This window comes from Stylophora pistillata, chromosome 7 (assembly GCF_964205215.1).
Source record: "Stylophora pistillata chromosome 7, jaStyPist1.2, whole genome shotgun sequence".
Lineage (NCBI taxonomy): Eukaryota > Metazoa > Cnidaria > Anthozoa > Scleractinia > Pocilloporidae > Stylophora > Stylophora pistillata.
The window spans coordinates 16985416-17003813 of NC_142525.1; the positions used below are offsets into that span (position 1 = coordinate 16985416).

At 40.2% G+C, this 18398-nt stretch overlaps 1 protein-coding gene across 1 annotated transcript; it reads right to left on the bottom strand.

Annotated features, from left to right (window-relative positions):
* Window positions 1-5881: 5881 nt before the first annotated feature.
* Window positions 5882-18316, bottom strand: LOC148726895 (uncharacterized). The gene is made up of 3 exons (XM_088727966.1): window positions 18126-18316; window positions 12644-13021; window positions 5882-6017 (listed from the first exon to the last, which is right to left on the bottom strand). The coding sequence occupies exons 1-3, from the start codon at window positions 18226-18228 to the stop codon at window positions 5917-5919; spliced, it is 582 nt and encodes a 193-aa protein (XP_088584092.1). The 5' UTR covers window positions 18229-18316; the 3' UTR covers window positions 5882-5916.
* Window positions 18317-18398: the final 82 nt, after the last annotated feature.

Genomic DNA, 18398 nt, shown 5'->3' on the forward strand with positions numbered 1-18398 from the left:
TTATGTTTCGCCTGTGATCACAATTCACCAAGGTGACGTTCTGGTGGCTGATGGGTTTCCATTGCTTACTATCTCCTAATGGTAACCCTAAAATTTGTTGTTGAGTTTAAAAATATCCCCTAGATGGTGTTTTACTTTCTTATTACCATCTTTCAGCTCCAAATGTATTTAGTAGGGAGAAATTCCAATCTGGTCATTATTGGGGGTGAAAAGACTGGAAACCGCGGTACGGCATAAAAGTGGAATGAGGGAAAATGACCCTAAATCCTGAAACACAGAACGGCTGAAAATGACTATTTTGGTCGTGTTATAGGACTTGGAGTCATTTTCCGCCTTTTAGGGTTTGGGGTCATTTTACACCATTGGCCATTCCAGCTTTTAGGGTCACCCCAGTATCTCTCCATTGCATTCAATTAAAATTGCAAAGAAACTCTTTAAAACTCAAACCAAACCCGAGTTTTTAGAGAAGCTGTCATTTTACCTAAAAATTTTACTTTGGATGATAGCAAATGTTAAAGTAAAATGTTCTGAAAAAAAAAAACATCATCTGAACTTCAATCTACAACATTATTTGTTGCATCTAATGTACTTCAAACTCCTCATAGGAAAATAATGGACTATCTAGAATGCCACAAAAAATATTCCTTGCACCCCGTCCCCCCCCCCCCCCCCCCCTCTTCAAGTGGAAGGATTGAAAGGCGTTGCCTCGGACTGAATACAGTTTCATTCCCACTCAGTTTTTATCGCAATTGAGGATATGCATATATAACCAACCTACCTCTAATAATGGAGGTATTGTCTGGAAATTAGACAATTGGTCAGCTGTACCTCTTTAACCTTAATTTGATTCACTTGGTAAACCTGAGTAGCCATGACAGCGCATGAACTAAAGAGCATACTCAGTCTGGTATAAGGTAGCTAAAACAGAAAAAGACCTAAAAAATCTCATTTGTTACCAATCTCAAAACCCTCCTTTGTTTGGAAAATTTGTGGATCATTTAAGACTCCTTTTTCCTATGGACCATACATTATTTACCACAGTTGTAGATTAAGTGGAAAAACAGAGAAAATAAACTTACATAATCACAAAGATGGTGTCATAACTTACCTCCTACAATCACCTTTGTCGTCTGATTAACAGGATCCCAACTCCATTGGATGCTGTACAGCGGTATGTTCCATTGGAGCTTCTGCTACTATTACTGATGACATAAACCCCATCCACAGATGGTAGTGGTCCACTGTTAGTACCATTTTCCCCTTCTTTTGTCCATGTAATATTTGGTGTTGGTTTATGTTATGGCTTTCCAGTGTGTTGTATGTTGTGTGCTACCATATATGGTTTGCTCATGCGCACGCATGACGCATTATTAAACAGTCTTTTACTTACCGAACCACCATATTGTTTGGGGTGTGTAGTTCTTAAGTAATACATGACAATTTTGGCGACGAGGACCGGATATTGAGGGACCTTTTTGCTGCTAAAAGTGAAGACATCCCTAAACTAAATCCACACAACGTCCACGATGGCCAGCGATGCAAATACGGCACCAAATCCAGTTCGTAACATCGGAAAAGTTCAAAAGTTCACTGTGGGAACCGACTTCGAGGCGTATACAGAACAGTTAGGATTCTTCTTCGTGGCCAATGGAGTGACCGACGCGAAACAGAAGAAAGCCATTCTGTTAACCAATCTTCCCACTGAAACGTACCAACTGGCGAAAGATTTGATGGCTCCGACCTTGTTAGGAGAAGATTCTCTCACGTACAACGCAATCGTAGAGCGTCTCCGCGAACAATTGAAGCCACAGAAGTCTGCTTTAGTAGCCAGGTATGAGTTTGACAACCGAGCACGTAACACAGGAGAAACGGTGAGTCAATATGTTGCTGTTTTAAAACATCTAGCTACGGATTGCAAATTTAACGACGCCATGCGTTTGGAAAGGCTTAGAGATAGACTGGTTTCGGGTATTCGAGATAAGAGAATGATGTCAGAGCTTTTGAAACTTAAGCTTGAGGAACTGACATTTGACATTGCTGTTGCAAAGTGCTTAGCTATTGAGCAATCTTACAAGGATGTTGAAGCTCTCCAGGGGAATAAAGCGTCAGAATCAATCGATCTATTAGCCAAATCAAAGCCAGGCAAGAAGCTTAAATTCATGAGAGAAGCCAAGCTTTCAGAGAAAAAGGGTTCTTTTTCCCCCAAGAGAACGGGTGATCAAAGTTGCTACCGCTGTTTGGGAATTCATGATCACAAAAGTTGTCCATTCAAGAAAGAAAAATGCCACCACTGTAACAAGACTGGTCACATTGTGAGGGCTTGTAAATCAAAGAAAAAAGAGACACAAGCTTCCCAACCCCCAGTAAATTATGTAGACAGTGATGACGGGGACAGCGATGATTATTTGGCATCCCTTGAGGTTAATAATGTGGGTGACAAGGATCACGTAATATGGGTCAACCCCGAAATACAGGGAAAGGTGGTCAAGATGGAACTAGACACAGGGTCAGCGGTGTCTGTACTTCCATACAAACTATATAAGGAACATTTTAATCATGTGAAACTTTCAAAGAGCCTTGTGACACTTAAAACCTACACTGGGCAGAAAATCACACCTAAGGGAGAGATGAGATGTAATGTTAAGTTCAAGGGCCAGGAAAAAGAGTTAAACCTACAAGTTGTTGAGACGCAGGGACCAGCACTGTTTGGGCGTGACTGGCTGTCCAAAATTCAACTGAACTGGGGTGAAATCAAAACCCTTAAGCTTAGCAAGACTTCAGAAGGGGGTATGGCACGCAAAGTGGATCAGCTACTACAGAAGTACGAGTCTGTATTCTCCGAAAATCTGGGCACACTTAAAGGCTACAAGGCAGATTTGAAGGTTGAGGAAGGCTGCCAGTCCAGCTTTCATAAACCACGCCAAGTGCCATACGCACTCCGCCCCAAAGTAGAAGCAGAATTGACACGCTTAGAGAAGGAAGGTATTCTCTCTAAAGTAGAATACAGTGAATGGGCGACCCCAATTGTCCCAGTAGTCAAGCGAAACGGATCGGTACGAGTTTGTGGCGATTTTAAGGTCTCAGTGAACCCAGTACTTCTTGCAGAACAGTACCCTCTGCCACGTATAGAGGATATTTTTGCAAATTTGGCTGGCGGTAGACATTTCAGCAAACTTGACCTTCGCCAAGCTTATCACCAGATGGAAGTAACCGAAAGATCCAAGGAACTCCTTACGATTAATACACACAAGGGCCTTTTTCGATACAATCGCTTAGTCTTTGGCATCTCTTCGTCTCCAGCCATTTGGCAGCGTGCCATAGACCAGGTATTACAGGGAATACCTGGGACCCAGTGCATCCTTGATGACATGATTGTCACAGGAAAAACTGATGAAGAACATTTGGAGAACCTGGAGAGTGTACTCAAGCGATTACAAGATGCGGGTCTGAAGGCTAACAAGGAGAAGTGCGAGTTCTTCAGAGATAGAGTTCAGTTTTGTGGGCATGAGATCGATAAGGAAGGTCTACACAAGACACAAGAGAAGATTGAAGCAGTGGTCAGTGCACCAAGACCTGAGAATGTGTCACAGCTTCGCTCATTTTTAGGGCTCGTAAACTATTACAACCGTTTCTTGCCCAATGCATCTACAGTTCTCCACCCACTTCACCGGTTGTTAGAGCAAAACAACGAATGGCAGTGGACTGAACGGTGTGAGCGAGCCTTCACTGAGGCTAAGCGTATGATTACATCTGAGCAGGTGCTAACACACTATGACCCAGCATTACCGGTTAGGCTTGCATGTGATGCTTCACCAACTGGCATCGGCGCGGTTCTTTCACACGTCATGTCCGATGGTAGCGAAAGGCCGGTAGCTTTTGCGTCCCGATCGTTGACCAAGACTGAACGTCGGTATGCACAGATAGACAAGGAGGCATTGTCCATTGTGTGGGGGGTGAAACGATTTCATGTTTACCTCTATGGGAGACGATTTACGCTCATTACAGATCACAAGCCCCTCACTGCCATCTTCCACCCAGGAAAGGGAGTTCCAGCCATGACTGCTGCAAGGCTTCAGCGTTATGCATTGTTCTTGTCCGGGTTCGACTATACCATCGAGTATAAGAGTACAACCAAACACTGCAATGCCGATGGACTGTCGCGGCTCCCTCTCCAGCAGAAAGAGCTTGAAGACTTGGAGGTGGATTCAGCAGAGGTGTTCCACGCCTCTCAGTTTGTGCCATTACCTATAACCAGTGAAGCAGTGGCAAGAGAAACACGTCGTGACGTTGTCCTAGCGAGGATACATGATTCTATCGTGAAAGGATGGTCTACTCGTGTGGAGGAAGACAAGCCTTATTACGAGCGACGCAATGAACTGACAGTTCACCAAGGCTGCATCCTATGGGGAATGAGAGTGGTAGTTCCCAATAAGTTACAAAGCAGAGTGTTAGAGGAACTTCATGATGGGCATCTGGGCATGGTCAAAATGAAAGCACTCGCGAGGAGCTACGTATGGTGGCCTAATATCAATGGTCATCTGGAAGAGCTAGCGAAAGGCTGCAGCGGGTGTCAGCAAAACCAGAAGATGCCTGCTAAAACACCACTACATCCGTGGGAGTGGGCCACTACACCATGGCAACGTATACACATCGACTACGCAGGGCCATTTCAGAACTCGATGTTCTTAGTGGTTGTCGACGCACACACCAAGTGGCCAGAAGTGATTCCAGTCAAGTCAACTTCTTCAAGTTCGACTATCGAAATTCTACGCGATTTGTTCGCCAGATTTGGAATTCCGGAACAGATAGTCAGTGACAATGGTACACAGTTTGTTTCTGAGGAATTCCAGACATTCGTCAAGTCCAATGGCATCCGCCATATAACTTCAGCACCGTACCATCCAGCGACGAATGGTCTTGCGGAAAGGACAGTACAAACCTTCAAACAGGCTTTGCGTTCCATGCATCAAAGCCCCAAGCCAGTGAGGGAGAAGTTGGCGAAGTTTCTCATAGCTTACAGGAACACTCCACACTCCACCACCGGTGAGAGCCCAGCACAGTTACTCCTGGGAAGACCATTGCGTACTCTCCTAGATTTGGTGAAACCTAACTTAAACCGTAAGATGGTTAACCAACAACACCAGCAGAGCATTAAGGCAGCGATTGACAAGGGTAAACAGTATCGCCAGTTAGAGATTGGTGACTCAGTTATGTCACGGGATTATCGAGGGGATCTGAAGTGGCGTCCAGGGCTGATCGTTAACAAGACAGGTCCGCTGATGTATGAGGTACAGGTGGCACCGGGACTGATCTGGCGCCGACATATTGATCAGTTGAGACCAACGGCAGTTGGGCACTCAGTTGAAAGCACTGACGCCGACTGTAGTGTTGAAGTCAGCCAACCTGAAGTGGCCAACACACCACTGACCCCGATTACATCAAGTACTCCAACCACTAAGGGTGGCACAGCTCCAGGATGTTTCGAAAAAGATCAACCAAAGATGGTTCCTGTTTCCACACCTACGGTACCTGACCCTCCTGATGCTAAACCAGCTACAGCTAGTCCGATGGTCAAAATGCGACAACACCCTCAGAGAGTTCGCAGGGCACCACAGAGGCTTGATCTCTGAACTTTGTTTTATTCTGTTCGTTTTCTTTGTTTAAGGGTCGTTTTTACCTTTCGAACTGTGGTTACCGGACACTGTTGGTTTATTTAATGTTTTCCTTGAAATTGTATTTTAGGGCTTGTTTTAAAAACTAGGGACAGATCGTTTTATGTGTGGAGGAAATGTTATGGCTTTCCAGTGTGTTGTATGTTGTGTGCTACCATATATGGTTTGCTCATGCGCACGCATGACGCATTATTAAACAGTCTTTTACTTACCGAACCACCATATTGTTTGGGGTGTGTAGTTCTTAAGTAATACATGACAGTTTACCAGTTGCATTGCAGCTCAAAGTTACCGTAGAACCCTCACAAACATCTTGGTCATTGCTAACAACAACCTCAGGAGGTTCTGCAAATAATCACATAATTGGCATGAAGTGAGGGAAAGGTATAAAAAGTTAGCCATGAATAGTGCCTTTTACAGTGTAGCTTTATTTGATATTTGAAATATGACCCATCCCATCAGAAAATTTTTTACTTCATTAATTTACCTTAATTAATTTTTGTCACATTGTTTTTATTTTTTACGGAACCTGAGCGATTTGAATAGATAAAATTTTCTCTAAATAACAAAAATATGAAACAAAGAAAAAAATTCGTCAAACTCAGGTTAGCCATTACTATGACGCAAGACTTGGCACAATGTACAGTTGTTTAGAGGATTTTTCATATTTGACGCACCAGCAATTGTTCCAGAAACCGTAGCGAGATTAGGATTTTTTCTGGGAATATTTCAATTTTAAGCACTTTTGTAGCTAAATTTATAATTAATTTCCCAGGGAAAGAGAGAGTACCCTGGGAGCGAGGTTGTACCGTTTATTCTCGTCCTGAGGATCATGTCTGCTTTCAAGATGGCGGGCGGGCGGTTTATAGCGATAGTTTAATGATAGTCGGGCGCGAAATGATCAACGACTTCCCAGAGCCTGGACCAACCGAAGAAAAAAAAATACTCGCAAAAATGGTTCGCATGACTCACACGGCTCGCTCACTCGCAGACTTAGTAGACCCCATTCAAACCAAATTAAAGGCCTATTAATACCAAATTAAAATCTGGGAATTTGCCGCATGTGGGGCCATTTCATAAGATGAGATGAGGTTTCAGTTTTCTAGGGGTATGGCAAATATACAATAGATCTTTGACCAGTCAGGGCAAAGTTGTGTCTAAGTTATGTCATATTGTTAAATAGATGTAAACACCAAATTTGGTTCTGTTATGCAAAATGAACAAAGCACCACTTTTCCCAGTGTTCACCAGACGGAAAGTTATATAAATAGGAAACATTGTAAAAAGTTTTGTTACTCTTAGTGGGTAAAGAAGGGAAAGTCAAACTATGGCTGCCATATAAAGTATACGTCCTTATATACTACAGGTACAGTTGAAGAAATACACTGTCAAGTAGCCCTTCAAATGGTTTTGCCAATTTCATTTTTACTTTAACAATTATTGTAATTACACAGTCATGTAGTGTATAAGCTTTAGCCCATAAGATGAAATACACTACATGACAAGAAAATCCCTAAAGATCAAAGGATCTTTACAACATGACACATTATAAGAAAAGGTATGAAATTAAAAATTAGGTACAATAAATTTTTGCAAGCCAATAACTGGCACACCTGCTCGAATCAAACAGCCAGCATTAGTCAAGTGAGCAAAACTACCGACACAAGCAACATTTTTTCCTCAAAATTGGCACCTAAAATCTCACAGAATTAAGGACGATGCCTACTAATAAGTATCTAATAGGTATCTAATTTTTCCAAGCCAATGACTATGCAAGAAGCAAAATAGCTCATATCAAGGGCTATTAAATCGCATTAATGAAATGAGATTATCCACGCAATATTCAGAGATAATTGGGTTTAAAATCAGAAAAAACTGCGGATCATGTTACATTTTTTAAAAAGTGAAGAAAAAAAATTTCCCTGTCAATTCCATTTGATTTTGATTTTTTTTTTTTTAAGAAAATCAATAGTATATTTAGAAAAATCTTTAAAATAAAAAGCGAATATAATCCTCAGAACGAGGTAACGGTAAGTTTTTATTACCAAAATGACTGCATTAAAGGTCATTTTTAACCTTCTCACTCTCACTTGTACAGCCAACAATACTGGCAAAACAGTTTTGTTCTGTGTTATCAAAAACAGGGGGCTTACCACCCGTTTTTGTTTTTTTGTTTTTTTTTAAGTTATTTCGTTATCGTGTGGTTTACACGAGTTGTAAACCGTACTACGTCATGATGGCTGGCTTGATTTGTCACGGTGAACAGAGTGTTTGTCTCGTGGTTTACTCGCGTCGAGGATAGGTTCCAGTCTACGGTCGGCTAAGTTACGTAAAAAAGTATTGGTGGCCCAATCGTGTGTAATTTTGGGGTCTAAAGTTCTTTAACGGCAATAACTAACATATTGAGATCGAATTTTAAGCATATGTGTGAGCCGTTAAAGAAAGGAAAAATTATAAAAAAAAATTAAGAAAAAATTTAAAAGGATAATAAAAGCGAGGAATAAAACGTGTGAACTCTCCTTACCCTTTCTCCGTAGTCGCTTTGTTGCCAATGGTCGTTTAACGCTGTTTTGGCGACTTTCTTTGTAGCGCGTGCGGTCTCACCAGTCAGCTGTAAATTTCACAAAAGTCGACCGATCTCTCTCAAATTTCCACCCGCGAGAGCGCTTAGCTATTGCCAGTGCAAAAGTTTCCAAATTCAACAGCATCGTTCCGCGAGCCGCTCCGTTTTACCACCCATTCTGGCTGAATCGCTGTGTAGGTACACGTAATTTCTTAGCCCTTTCTACGGGACTCAAATATCAAAGCGCATCTGACCAAATAAAAGACTCTCCAGAGGATCGCTTGGAAGATTGTTACGTTTGCCCTATTGTCAAACAACATTGTCTGGGGAGTCGTGCATGTAATTCGACCCGACGCGCTTTGATATTTGAATCCCATAGTAAGGGCAGAAGGATTACGCGTACCTACACAGCGAATTAACCAGAATGGGTGGTAGAACGGAGCGTCTCTCGGATCGATGCAGCGGAATTTGGAAACTTTTGCCACTGGAAAGGGTGGGAAATAGCTAAGCGCTCTCGCGGGTGGAAATTTTAGGGAGATCGATCTATTTTTGTAGAAGTTATCTGCCTTCGAGTGGCGACGGTTGGTGTTTTGAACCGGTTGAAGTTTCAAGCCTTAAAATTTTGTTTGTACACAGTTGACCGGTAGCATCACACGCGTTACAGAGAAAGTCGCCAAAATAGCGTTAAAGGGTCGACGTAAACGACAAAGCAGCTACGGAAAAAAGGTAAGGAGACTTCATACGACATATTACTCGCTTTTATTGTTAATTTTTTCTTAATTTTTTTACTTATTTTTCCTATTATACGGTTGACTGGTGACACCGCACGCGCTACAAAGAAAGTCGCCAAAACAGCGTTAAAACGACCGTTGGCAACAAATCGGCTACGGGGGAAAAAGGCAAGGAGACGTTTTACTCCTCGCTTTTATTATCCTTTAAATTTTAACTTAATTTTATTTTTATAATTTTTCCTTTTTAACAGCCCACACATATGCTTAAAAATTCGATCTTAATATGTTAGTTATTGCCGTTAAAGAACTTTAGATCCCAAAATCACACAGAGTACGCTTGGGCCGCCTGCGCAGAAAGCGGCCGTTTAGTATATAGGGGTGAAGCACGTTGTCGATGATCGTTATTATCTAGTTGTTAGTTCATCTTTGTTGCTTAGATTTCACACGCCGGCTTTCCTGCAGTCGTCTTTTCTTCTAAATGCGGAATTACAGAGAGGAGTCTTTTATTTGCCAACATTGAAACAAGTTGTTGGACAACACATTGTGTGGAATGAAGTAGTGATTTGGTTTACCCAATTTATGTACCACTAGAATTCACGTGACTGCGGTCACGTGGTGCGGTCACGTTTCACGTTATTCATTTACCGGAACGTTTTTTATCCTGAATTTCTAGTTATACCACATGGACGACATGCTCATTAAGAAAATTACTTAAAAGCAACCAGTCTTTTTTGGTGCATGCTTAAATACAATTTTTAGCCAACGAGTCAAAATAGGACTTTTTGTTGTCATTTGAAAATCAAATTTCGCTGTTGTCTGAAAATTCAATGACGGCCTCTTCAAATGAAATTTTTCTATCATGTTTACATAGCTAAACCGATTCAAAAACGTCTAACCACTAACCTGAAACTGCGGTTTGTCGTTAACATGAAAACCTTGGTGCTAAATGTCTATTATGATTGATTCCAAACCTTAAGGAAGTAATACATCGAAACTCAGTGAAAGTGGTTTCGCTTGTATTAAAATACCAATAGGGGCCTAATAAATTAATGTTACAACTGAAAAGTGATTAGTATTATGTTTTCCAAATAATGCCCAGAATTATTCAGATCTTAACATTTCATGACTTCCTGTAAGCTTGGCATTCTTTTAAATTCTTTTCATAATGGTTCAGATAAGCATTGATATTTAAACTTGGTAGCAATACATGTGTACTGGCCCCTTATTTGGTAGACTACAACTTCTTTCAGTAACTTGTTTGGCTTTGGTCAATTCATCACAATGCTGATACACATGAAAAATTACACTCTTGATTGGCTGAAAACAGCTAGGTGCATTTTTCATGTATCACTAGTGCGAAACTCAAGTACAAATGTAAACTAGGCTCAGCAACAATAGATCTCACTGGAAACCAACCAGATTTACAGGAAGTAGGTTCTGCTGATTGATACACAGAGTAGCTGACCAAAAAAAACAAAAGCTTGGAAGGACAAATTTTGATAGCATGCCAAGTTAACGGAATAAGCTTTCGAGTCTACGACATACTAATTCTCCGAAGCAATGCGAATTAGGGCTATCATGAAAGCGAAATCCAACTTTCACTACTTTTTACTACGAAAAGTGTGGCCTAGCGACAATTTGACGTTTCCACGGCCCGGTAAATGTAATGTTTAAACTATATGTCCGTGTAAAGTGTTGTTTCATGTCAAAACACACAGTTCTTAGAGTTCTCAACATAAGGCTACGCAATTTTCTAGCGGTGAAGTTAAGTAAACAACAATCTAAGTATGGAGAATAGTGTGGTGATCTACTGCATAGGTTTCGCATACTCAAGAATTGTGAAGATAAGATTTCAATTATAAATGTCTTTTACCCAATGATATATTCAAATGTCTGACTTTGGTCCCCGGTTTCATGTTTTCGAGGCAAATATTTATCCTTGCAAAATGGGCAGTAACTTATAAATGCCCTCAAACTTATAAATGCCCTCAAAAGACAAGCGTGTGCGAACAAAATTTGTTCAACCTTTTATTACTTGTTAGCCCATAACTAGTTAAAAGAGATCGCGAGCCAGAGAAGCCCCAAAATGTGAGCTATACATTCAGTCTTAATAGTTCCACCTGTTTCTTTGAGGTCATTCAACCATTCTTTTAGTCTAAATAAAGCTACAGTTGCTCATTAATTTGAGACACAGATGTTGCTTCTTTGACGAAAAGTAACTTAGTTTTTCTAAACTTTTAGCCTTTTTGCATACAGTGTAAACGAGCTGCTTTTAGATTTATCTTTTTTCACTGATACTTAAAAACCCTCGCCTGGTCCAATGCTTTCATTATGAAACAACTGACGTTTGTAAGACAGAATAACAAAATAATTTTATTCAGGGTATGTGACTGAAATATGGAACAGTTTGGTTTTCAATTCAAATTATTATATGCAACAATATTTGTTAAGGATATTAGCCAGAAGGCTCATCGTTTGATTGATTATTGATTAGTTCACTAATTTCAGAATGATCTTAGATAGCCACATAGTTACAATGCTTATCTGTTTTTCTGTATTTCTATTGGTTTTGTAATCGGACCTTTCAGCGTCACCACGCGCATATAAAAGGCAACTTTAGCGTCCCTTTAATCAGTTCTTCGTAAGTTCTGAATAGCCTTGGTAAACTTTCGCCCTTTCGTTTTCTCAACCTCTGGCACAAGCGGGACCGATATGTGAGTACTTTTGTAACTTTGTTTTTTCCTTTCCAGTCTTTTCAGTGTTGGGCGACAATATACAAACAAACATTGCAATAATCTGTATAGATTTAAGATTTAAAGGCCAAATTCGGGCCAATTTGAGAGTCAGTGAACGCCCATCATTTAGATAGAACAATGGGCTGTTTATCAGCCACCAAAATTCTTTCAATTTGTTTCCAAACTTTTGTTCTGTTTTACTTGTATTGTTAATCTCGTTATAGACGTTAGAGCCCAGTATTTGACACGCGATTCTTTGATCATGTATTCCGCGGCTATTCATTAGATTGATAGAACTTCATTGTATTGTTGTTTCAGTTTACGATCGATCGTTCGATGGATTGATTGACTGTGAGAGTAATCGTTATTTTCGTCATTGATTGTGGTTCGTGGTCGATTGCCTTTCAAGAATAAAGATCCGTGCAAACAGTCAACTTTGGTTTGTCATTTCGATCAGTAAAATAGTCCCAAACGCCTCGTTAACCGCGTTTTGGAGCGAAACGCCCTCGAACTTGAGAATTTAGATTTTGGTCGCCGTAAACGCTACAATATTTTTAATTGCTGTTCACTCCAGTTGACATAAGGTTAGACCGAAGCAGAAATCTATTTCTTCTCTTGAACGGATATTAGTGATTGCAACTGTTTGTTCAATTCTGCGTAAAATTTAAACTCAACGGAATTCTGCTTTTACATGGGAATAAGATTTTTTGTCCCTAGTAAAAACTGATCGCTGGCCATGACAGACAGCAAATCAATCAATTTAAAGCGTACGAATGTCTGACCTACACTATACCTCTTGATTCATAGTTTTAAAAACAAATCTAGTTTTACCTAACATTATTTACTGACAAGTAAATAACCTTTTCTGTGACTGTTACCTGACGAGAGCTGAGCCAAAAGCACCCAAGACATTAGAAAAAAAATTCTCACATGTAAACTTACCTAAAAATGTAACATTTACTTGATGATCAGCAATAGGAGTCCCACCAAGTTGTAGAGTGTACTCAATCTTGTATGTTCCTTCATCATCTGTCCTGAAATTTTTGATGAGTAATGTGGCTTGATCACTTCTGACAATCTCAATACGTGGGCCTCTGGGTTCATTGTAAGAAGGTATCCCAACGAGATTTAGAAAGGTTGTGGTAGCAATCACATCATAATCTGAACTTGTCTGATTAAACTTTTTCCACTGAATAAGATAGAATGTCTGACTCTTAGTCTGTTCATCAGCAGTTAGAGTGAACTTCCATGTGAGTGACTTGTCTTCTCCTTTTGTTGTAAAAGTTAGATTGGCTGGTTTCACTGTCCAGGTGAATGATTCTGCAAGTTTAAGATATTCTGTGCTTAGAACTTAGAAGTACAGTATCCACAAGCGCTCTCACAACTTTAAGGCTAACAGCTATGAAACAAAAACATTCTGGGTACACTCGTACAAAGCAATCTTCCGAATGAAAAACAACTCTCTCTCTTTCAGATACACTTTTAAACTCCTATCTCTTTTAGCTCATACCTTGACATTATAAGTTCCTGTCAGAGGCTTAACTCTAAAGTTGCGCCGAAACAAAAAGAAAATAATTGGAATTCTAAGGTTTGCGAGATGAAAATCCCTAACACCTCTAATGTAAATTGGATACGCAATCTATCAAATGATAACGACAATGGTGAGTAGTGAATAGTGCTTTCCGCGCGGGCTGATTGGCTCGTTCAGAAGAAAATCGTAAGTACACTTCTCCTCCGAGCAGGCGATGAGTCAAATTGGCGCGGACCATTTGTTGGTGTATTAAAAGAAATATAACACGTTTTCGTAACCTGAGTGGTATTTACCAAAACAGTTATTCAGCTGAGTGTTGGTGGAAGTGGTGGATATTTACCTGCTGCTTCTCGGCTCGTTATTTCTATCCACCGCTATTCACATCCACTACGGTGAATAATTCTTAAATATTACATAAAACTGTTTTTTACGTCGTCATTCTACCATCGGAGCATGAGGTTGTTGTTTAGTTTTGCTTCCTTTGAAGAATGCATGACGTTTCAGGGAAAGTGTCAAGTCTTGCATTCGAATTATTCATAGACTTCGTACATTGATGACAACTTCAAAACAGCACAGCTTCAGCACCAGATAAATTTACAAATTACAGATTTCTATTTGATGGTTTACTGGTGCAGTTTTTCTTTCACATAGTCGACGCATTGATTCATTCAATCGACACAACTGATGAAGTGACTGATCCATCCTCCCGGTGAGTGGAGTTCTTCTTTCCCAAATTGCATACATACTTTTATTGTTTATTGAAACTCCCAACTTGGGCTTTTTGGTTACAATGTCTAACTACAATATTCAAGATACATTTAAGTTAAAAAGGAGAAGAAGAAATAACAGGCAAATAATACATTTTCGAGCTAGAATCAATTACAAAAGACCTAAAAGTATACTTTAAAAGCTAATTATACTCGACACAAATGTTCTCCGCTTATGGGCCTCTGCGCTAAACGACGCCTGAAGCTATTTACACTGTCCGCAGCTTTCAAATCATTAGGAATAAAGTTCCAAAGTTTGCATCCACGATATTTGAATGAACGTTGTCCTGAAGACGGACGACAACGAGGGATGTGTAAAAGATTTCATGATCACGTAGTACTAATATGAATATGAGAACGAGATACAAACATCTTGGCCAGATCTTTTGGAACTATATCATGAAGACATTTAAATACCATTACAGCATCGTTAAGGAGTCTATCTTTGACAGTAAGCCAGTTAAGGGATCTTATGCCATCTGAGAAGTGGTAATATTTCCTAAGACCTTACGGATTCCATCTCCATACCGGCGATGTGTTGCCTGACAATTATTCATATTTTACACTAACATTCCAGCTACCATTTTTTTCGATGCCTGTTTTTCATTTGCATGACCACAAAATAAGTAATATACCTAACCAGCCCTCCTCATTGAATTTTTAAATAGAAGGACCTCCCTGGGAAATGAAAAATATACCTAACCACCCATCCCTAATAATAAATGAAAAAATAAATGGTCCGAAATTAATGGTTCAAAGTATAGTCCAAAAAATGGTACAAGGGTCCTAGGGTCCAAAGGTCCAGTCCTATATTTTACCTATGTCCGTTTGGCGACGCTCAATAGACCTGAAGCTTCCTTTCCAAGTGGGTTTTTCGTGGTAAATAAGTGTTTCTTCTGTGTTTGTAACAATCCTTCTTAACAATACGTTTACAATCATCACTCAGCGACAACGCAGTTTTGCACAGCACCTACTAAAATTAAATATGCTTGAATAACCACCATGAAATGTATACGTTGTTCGACAGTTGTAAACAACGCATAAATTAGAATACTGCAACTTCTAATATCAGTCGGCAATTAAATATTCGGGCTTCGTGCATTTTTTATTTGAATAACACCCTTCACAAGCTAGGGCATCAGTTTAATTCTACCTCGCATTTGCATACAATCGGAGGTCACGTGAGATAGCAAGCATGCGTATCCGAGCTCAGTGCGAGTTTGTTGTCCGAGCAAACAGTTATGCTTTAGTTCACCAGTTCAAAATCTGTTTGAAAATAGGATTTTTAACCTCTGCTATCACGTAAAGCTGGCGAGAAAATGTCTAAACCTTCTGAAGAAGTCAACCTTGATTCAGACGATGAAGGAAAACAACCTGAAAACCCTCCAAAGAAGATCTTCGTGAATGACAATCAAAGAGCCTCGGGATCGGCCGTGCCACCCGAGCAAACCACCACTCCAAACAACGAAATGGCCCTCCTAACAACGGCTATCCATCAACTCACAGAACACTTAATGAGCAAAGAAAAGACTTCGAAAACCCCTTCCGTGAAGGGAAAAGGACCAGGGCCGGTCAAACGACATGCAACCCAGACATCTTCCCGCCAAAAAACGGCGCCATGTTTGCTCCTCGAGCAAAGAGCATGTTGACGACGATGACCGCGACCCTGAAGAATTGATGAATGAGATCATTGATGAAAACAATGGCTCAGATCCCTCTGACAAAGAGCTCGACTCTGATGACCCAGATGTGGATGAAACGTTGGCTGAACTCCAAAAAGAGTACTAGTCAGATGACACCCCTGGAGCCAAGCTCCAGCACAAACAGCTTGCTAAGCTAACTGACAAAAAATGCTTAGACATCGTATGTCTGATAAAGCATTAAAAGACAAGCTGGATCGCCGAGAAAGGCCAGAAAACTGCAAAAATGCTAAACCTACCAGGGTTAACCCAGGCATCTGGCGAAAGCTCAGGGATCACACTAAGAAAAGTGATGCACAAATGTATAAAATTTAACAAGCCCTCATAAAAGGCATTATACCAGTGTTACGAATGACTGACCTATCCATGACAGGGAACCTGAGTAATGACCAACTTCAAACAATGAAGAAAATGGGCCTTGAGGCCCTATCTTTGCTATCACAATCATGCAAATTATGAGATTAATGTGCAGAGGAAACAACTTATGAAGTCAGACATAGGGAAGGATTATACATACCTATGCTCCTCTCAGATTCCTTTTTCTAACATGCTCTTTGGAGATGACCTCCATAAGCAACTGAGGGATATTGGTGACCAGAACAAGATTGGTGCCAAAATCCAACCCAAAGACAACCACAGCAGTAACTACAATTTTTATGGTAGCAAGTACTCTCACAGGCATTCAAAAAACTTGAGAGGCCAGGGCTGCAGGCCCTGGAAAAACATCAATCTGGAAGTTCAAAAATTACTTACGAAAGGGCTAATTGAAGAGGCTAGCTATGATCCAGAACAAATAATCTCCACCATCTTTCTAACAACTAAGAAAGATGGGACTCATAGACTTATTTTAAACTTGAAAAAGTTTAATGAGTTTGTTACTAACTATCATTTTAAAATGGGTTCTCTTGGCACCATAACAAAATTGGTTATCCAAAATTGCTACATGGCATGCATAGACATGAAGGATGCCTATTACTCTATACCAATCAAGCAATCAGACAGAAAGTATTTACGTTTTTACTGGGAAAATAAGACCTACCAGTTTTGCTGTCTGCCAAATGGGTTAGCTTGGGCCCCCTGGAAGTTTACTAAAATACTCAAGCAGTGCTGGCCCACCTGCATACTAAAGGGCACATATCAGTTGCTCACTTGATGATGTTTATCTCCAAACGCAGACATATGATCAATGTATTTTGAATGTCACAGAGACTATGCAGATTCTTGAGCAGCTTGGCTTCATCGTACACCCTGTGAAGTCTCTTTTGATCCTTTCCCAAGAGATAGTAGTCCTTAGTTTTCTTATTAACTCAGTGACAATGACTATCAGGCTTACCAATGAGAAGGCAAAAGGAATATGTGATGCGTGCAAGGATGTTCAGCATGGCAAAATTACCATCAGAGAAGTAGCCAGAGTACTTGGTAAACTAGTATCAAATTTCCCAGGGGTCATGCATGGTCCTTTATACCACAGACAACTCGAAGCTGACAAAACTGCAGCTCTTAAAAGAAATAAAGGCAATTTTGACTCCTATATGACATTGTCACATGGAGCCCTTCAGGAGCTACAGTGGTGGGTTAGAAATGTTGAAAATTCCTTCAATGTAATTTACCACCCTAAACCTGAGCCCCTTATAACCACAGATGCATCACTCTTGGGGTGGGGTGCTCATTGTGGTGAGACTTCAACTGGAAGAAACCGGTCTTTCTCTGAATCCCAGAATCATATTAATCAGCTAGAAATGCATGCTATTCTACTGGCTCTGAAAACCTTTGCAAAAGAAAAGAAAAACTTCCATGTCAGAATAATGTGTGATAACACAACAGCAATGAGTGTGTTAAATCATATGGGTTCTAGCCATTCGCATAGCTCTAATCTGATGGCAAAAGAAATTTGGCAATGGTGTATGGACGGGGTGAAAAAACATCGTCTGAGATATGTTTTATATATTGCACCGGAAAACGTGAAAACTGATAAACAAAGATCATTATCGGTACCGATGTATAAATTTTGGGTGTCTAGCGTGATCATTCGACAAAAAACAATTTGAGATAATCTTAGCGAAACACTTTGAACTAGGTTTTAGCTATTTGACAGTTATTCCTTAAAAGTTATAAGGTTACTTACGAAGCATAACTCTGGCGACCTCCATTTAGTTAGGATCAAAGTGCCACTCGATGTCCAGCTGGTTGCCAACCGTTCTGGAAATCTAGCGATTATTTTCTTATTTAATTTTGTTCATGAAATCGATCGAATTACATTGGATTGACATGCGATTGCATTACCTGAAAAGAGACTATTTTCGCTTTGTCTTTTGTAGTCCTACAGCTATGAACGATGAATCGTTTGCTCATCTGCTGCAATTTTTACTCGACGCTCACCATAATCAAGTAAACTTGAGTTAAAAATATCTTAGACCGTGACTCACCTGAATATTGAATCACACAAACAAATGAGATGTAATAGGAAACGATAGGAAATTCCATTTCAGCTACTCTAGCTTGCTGGATGGCTGAAAGTGATATGAGCATCTATAACTATATCACAAGTCTTCAAGTGAAAATAATTTCCTCTTCCGTGACATGACGAAGAGTACGTGATGATAATTACCCAGAACTCCCATGGCACCGATCAACTTTCATATCATTCAGTGTGAGGCATTTTGTCTCATTCATAGTTGTCGAACTCCCGCGAATTTTGC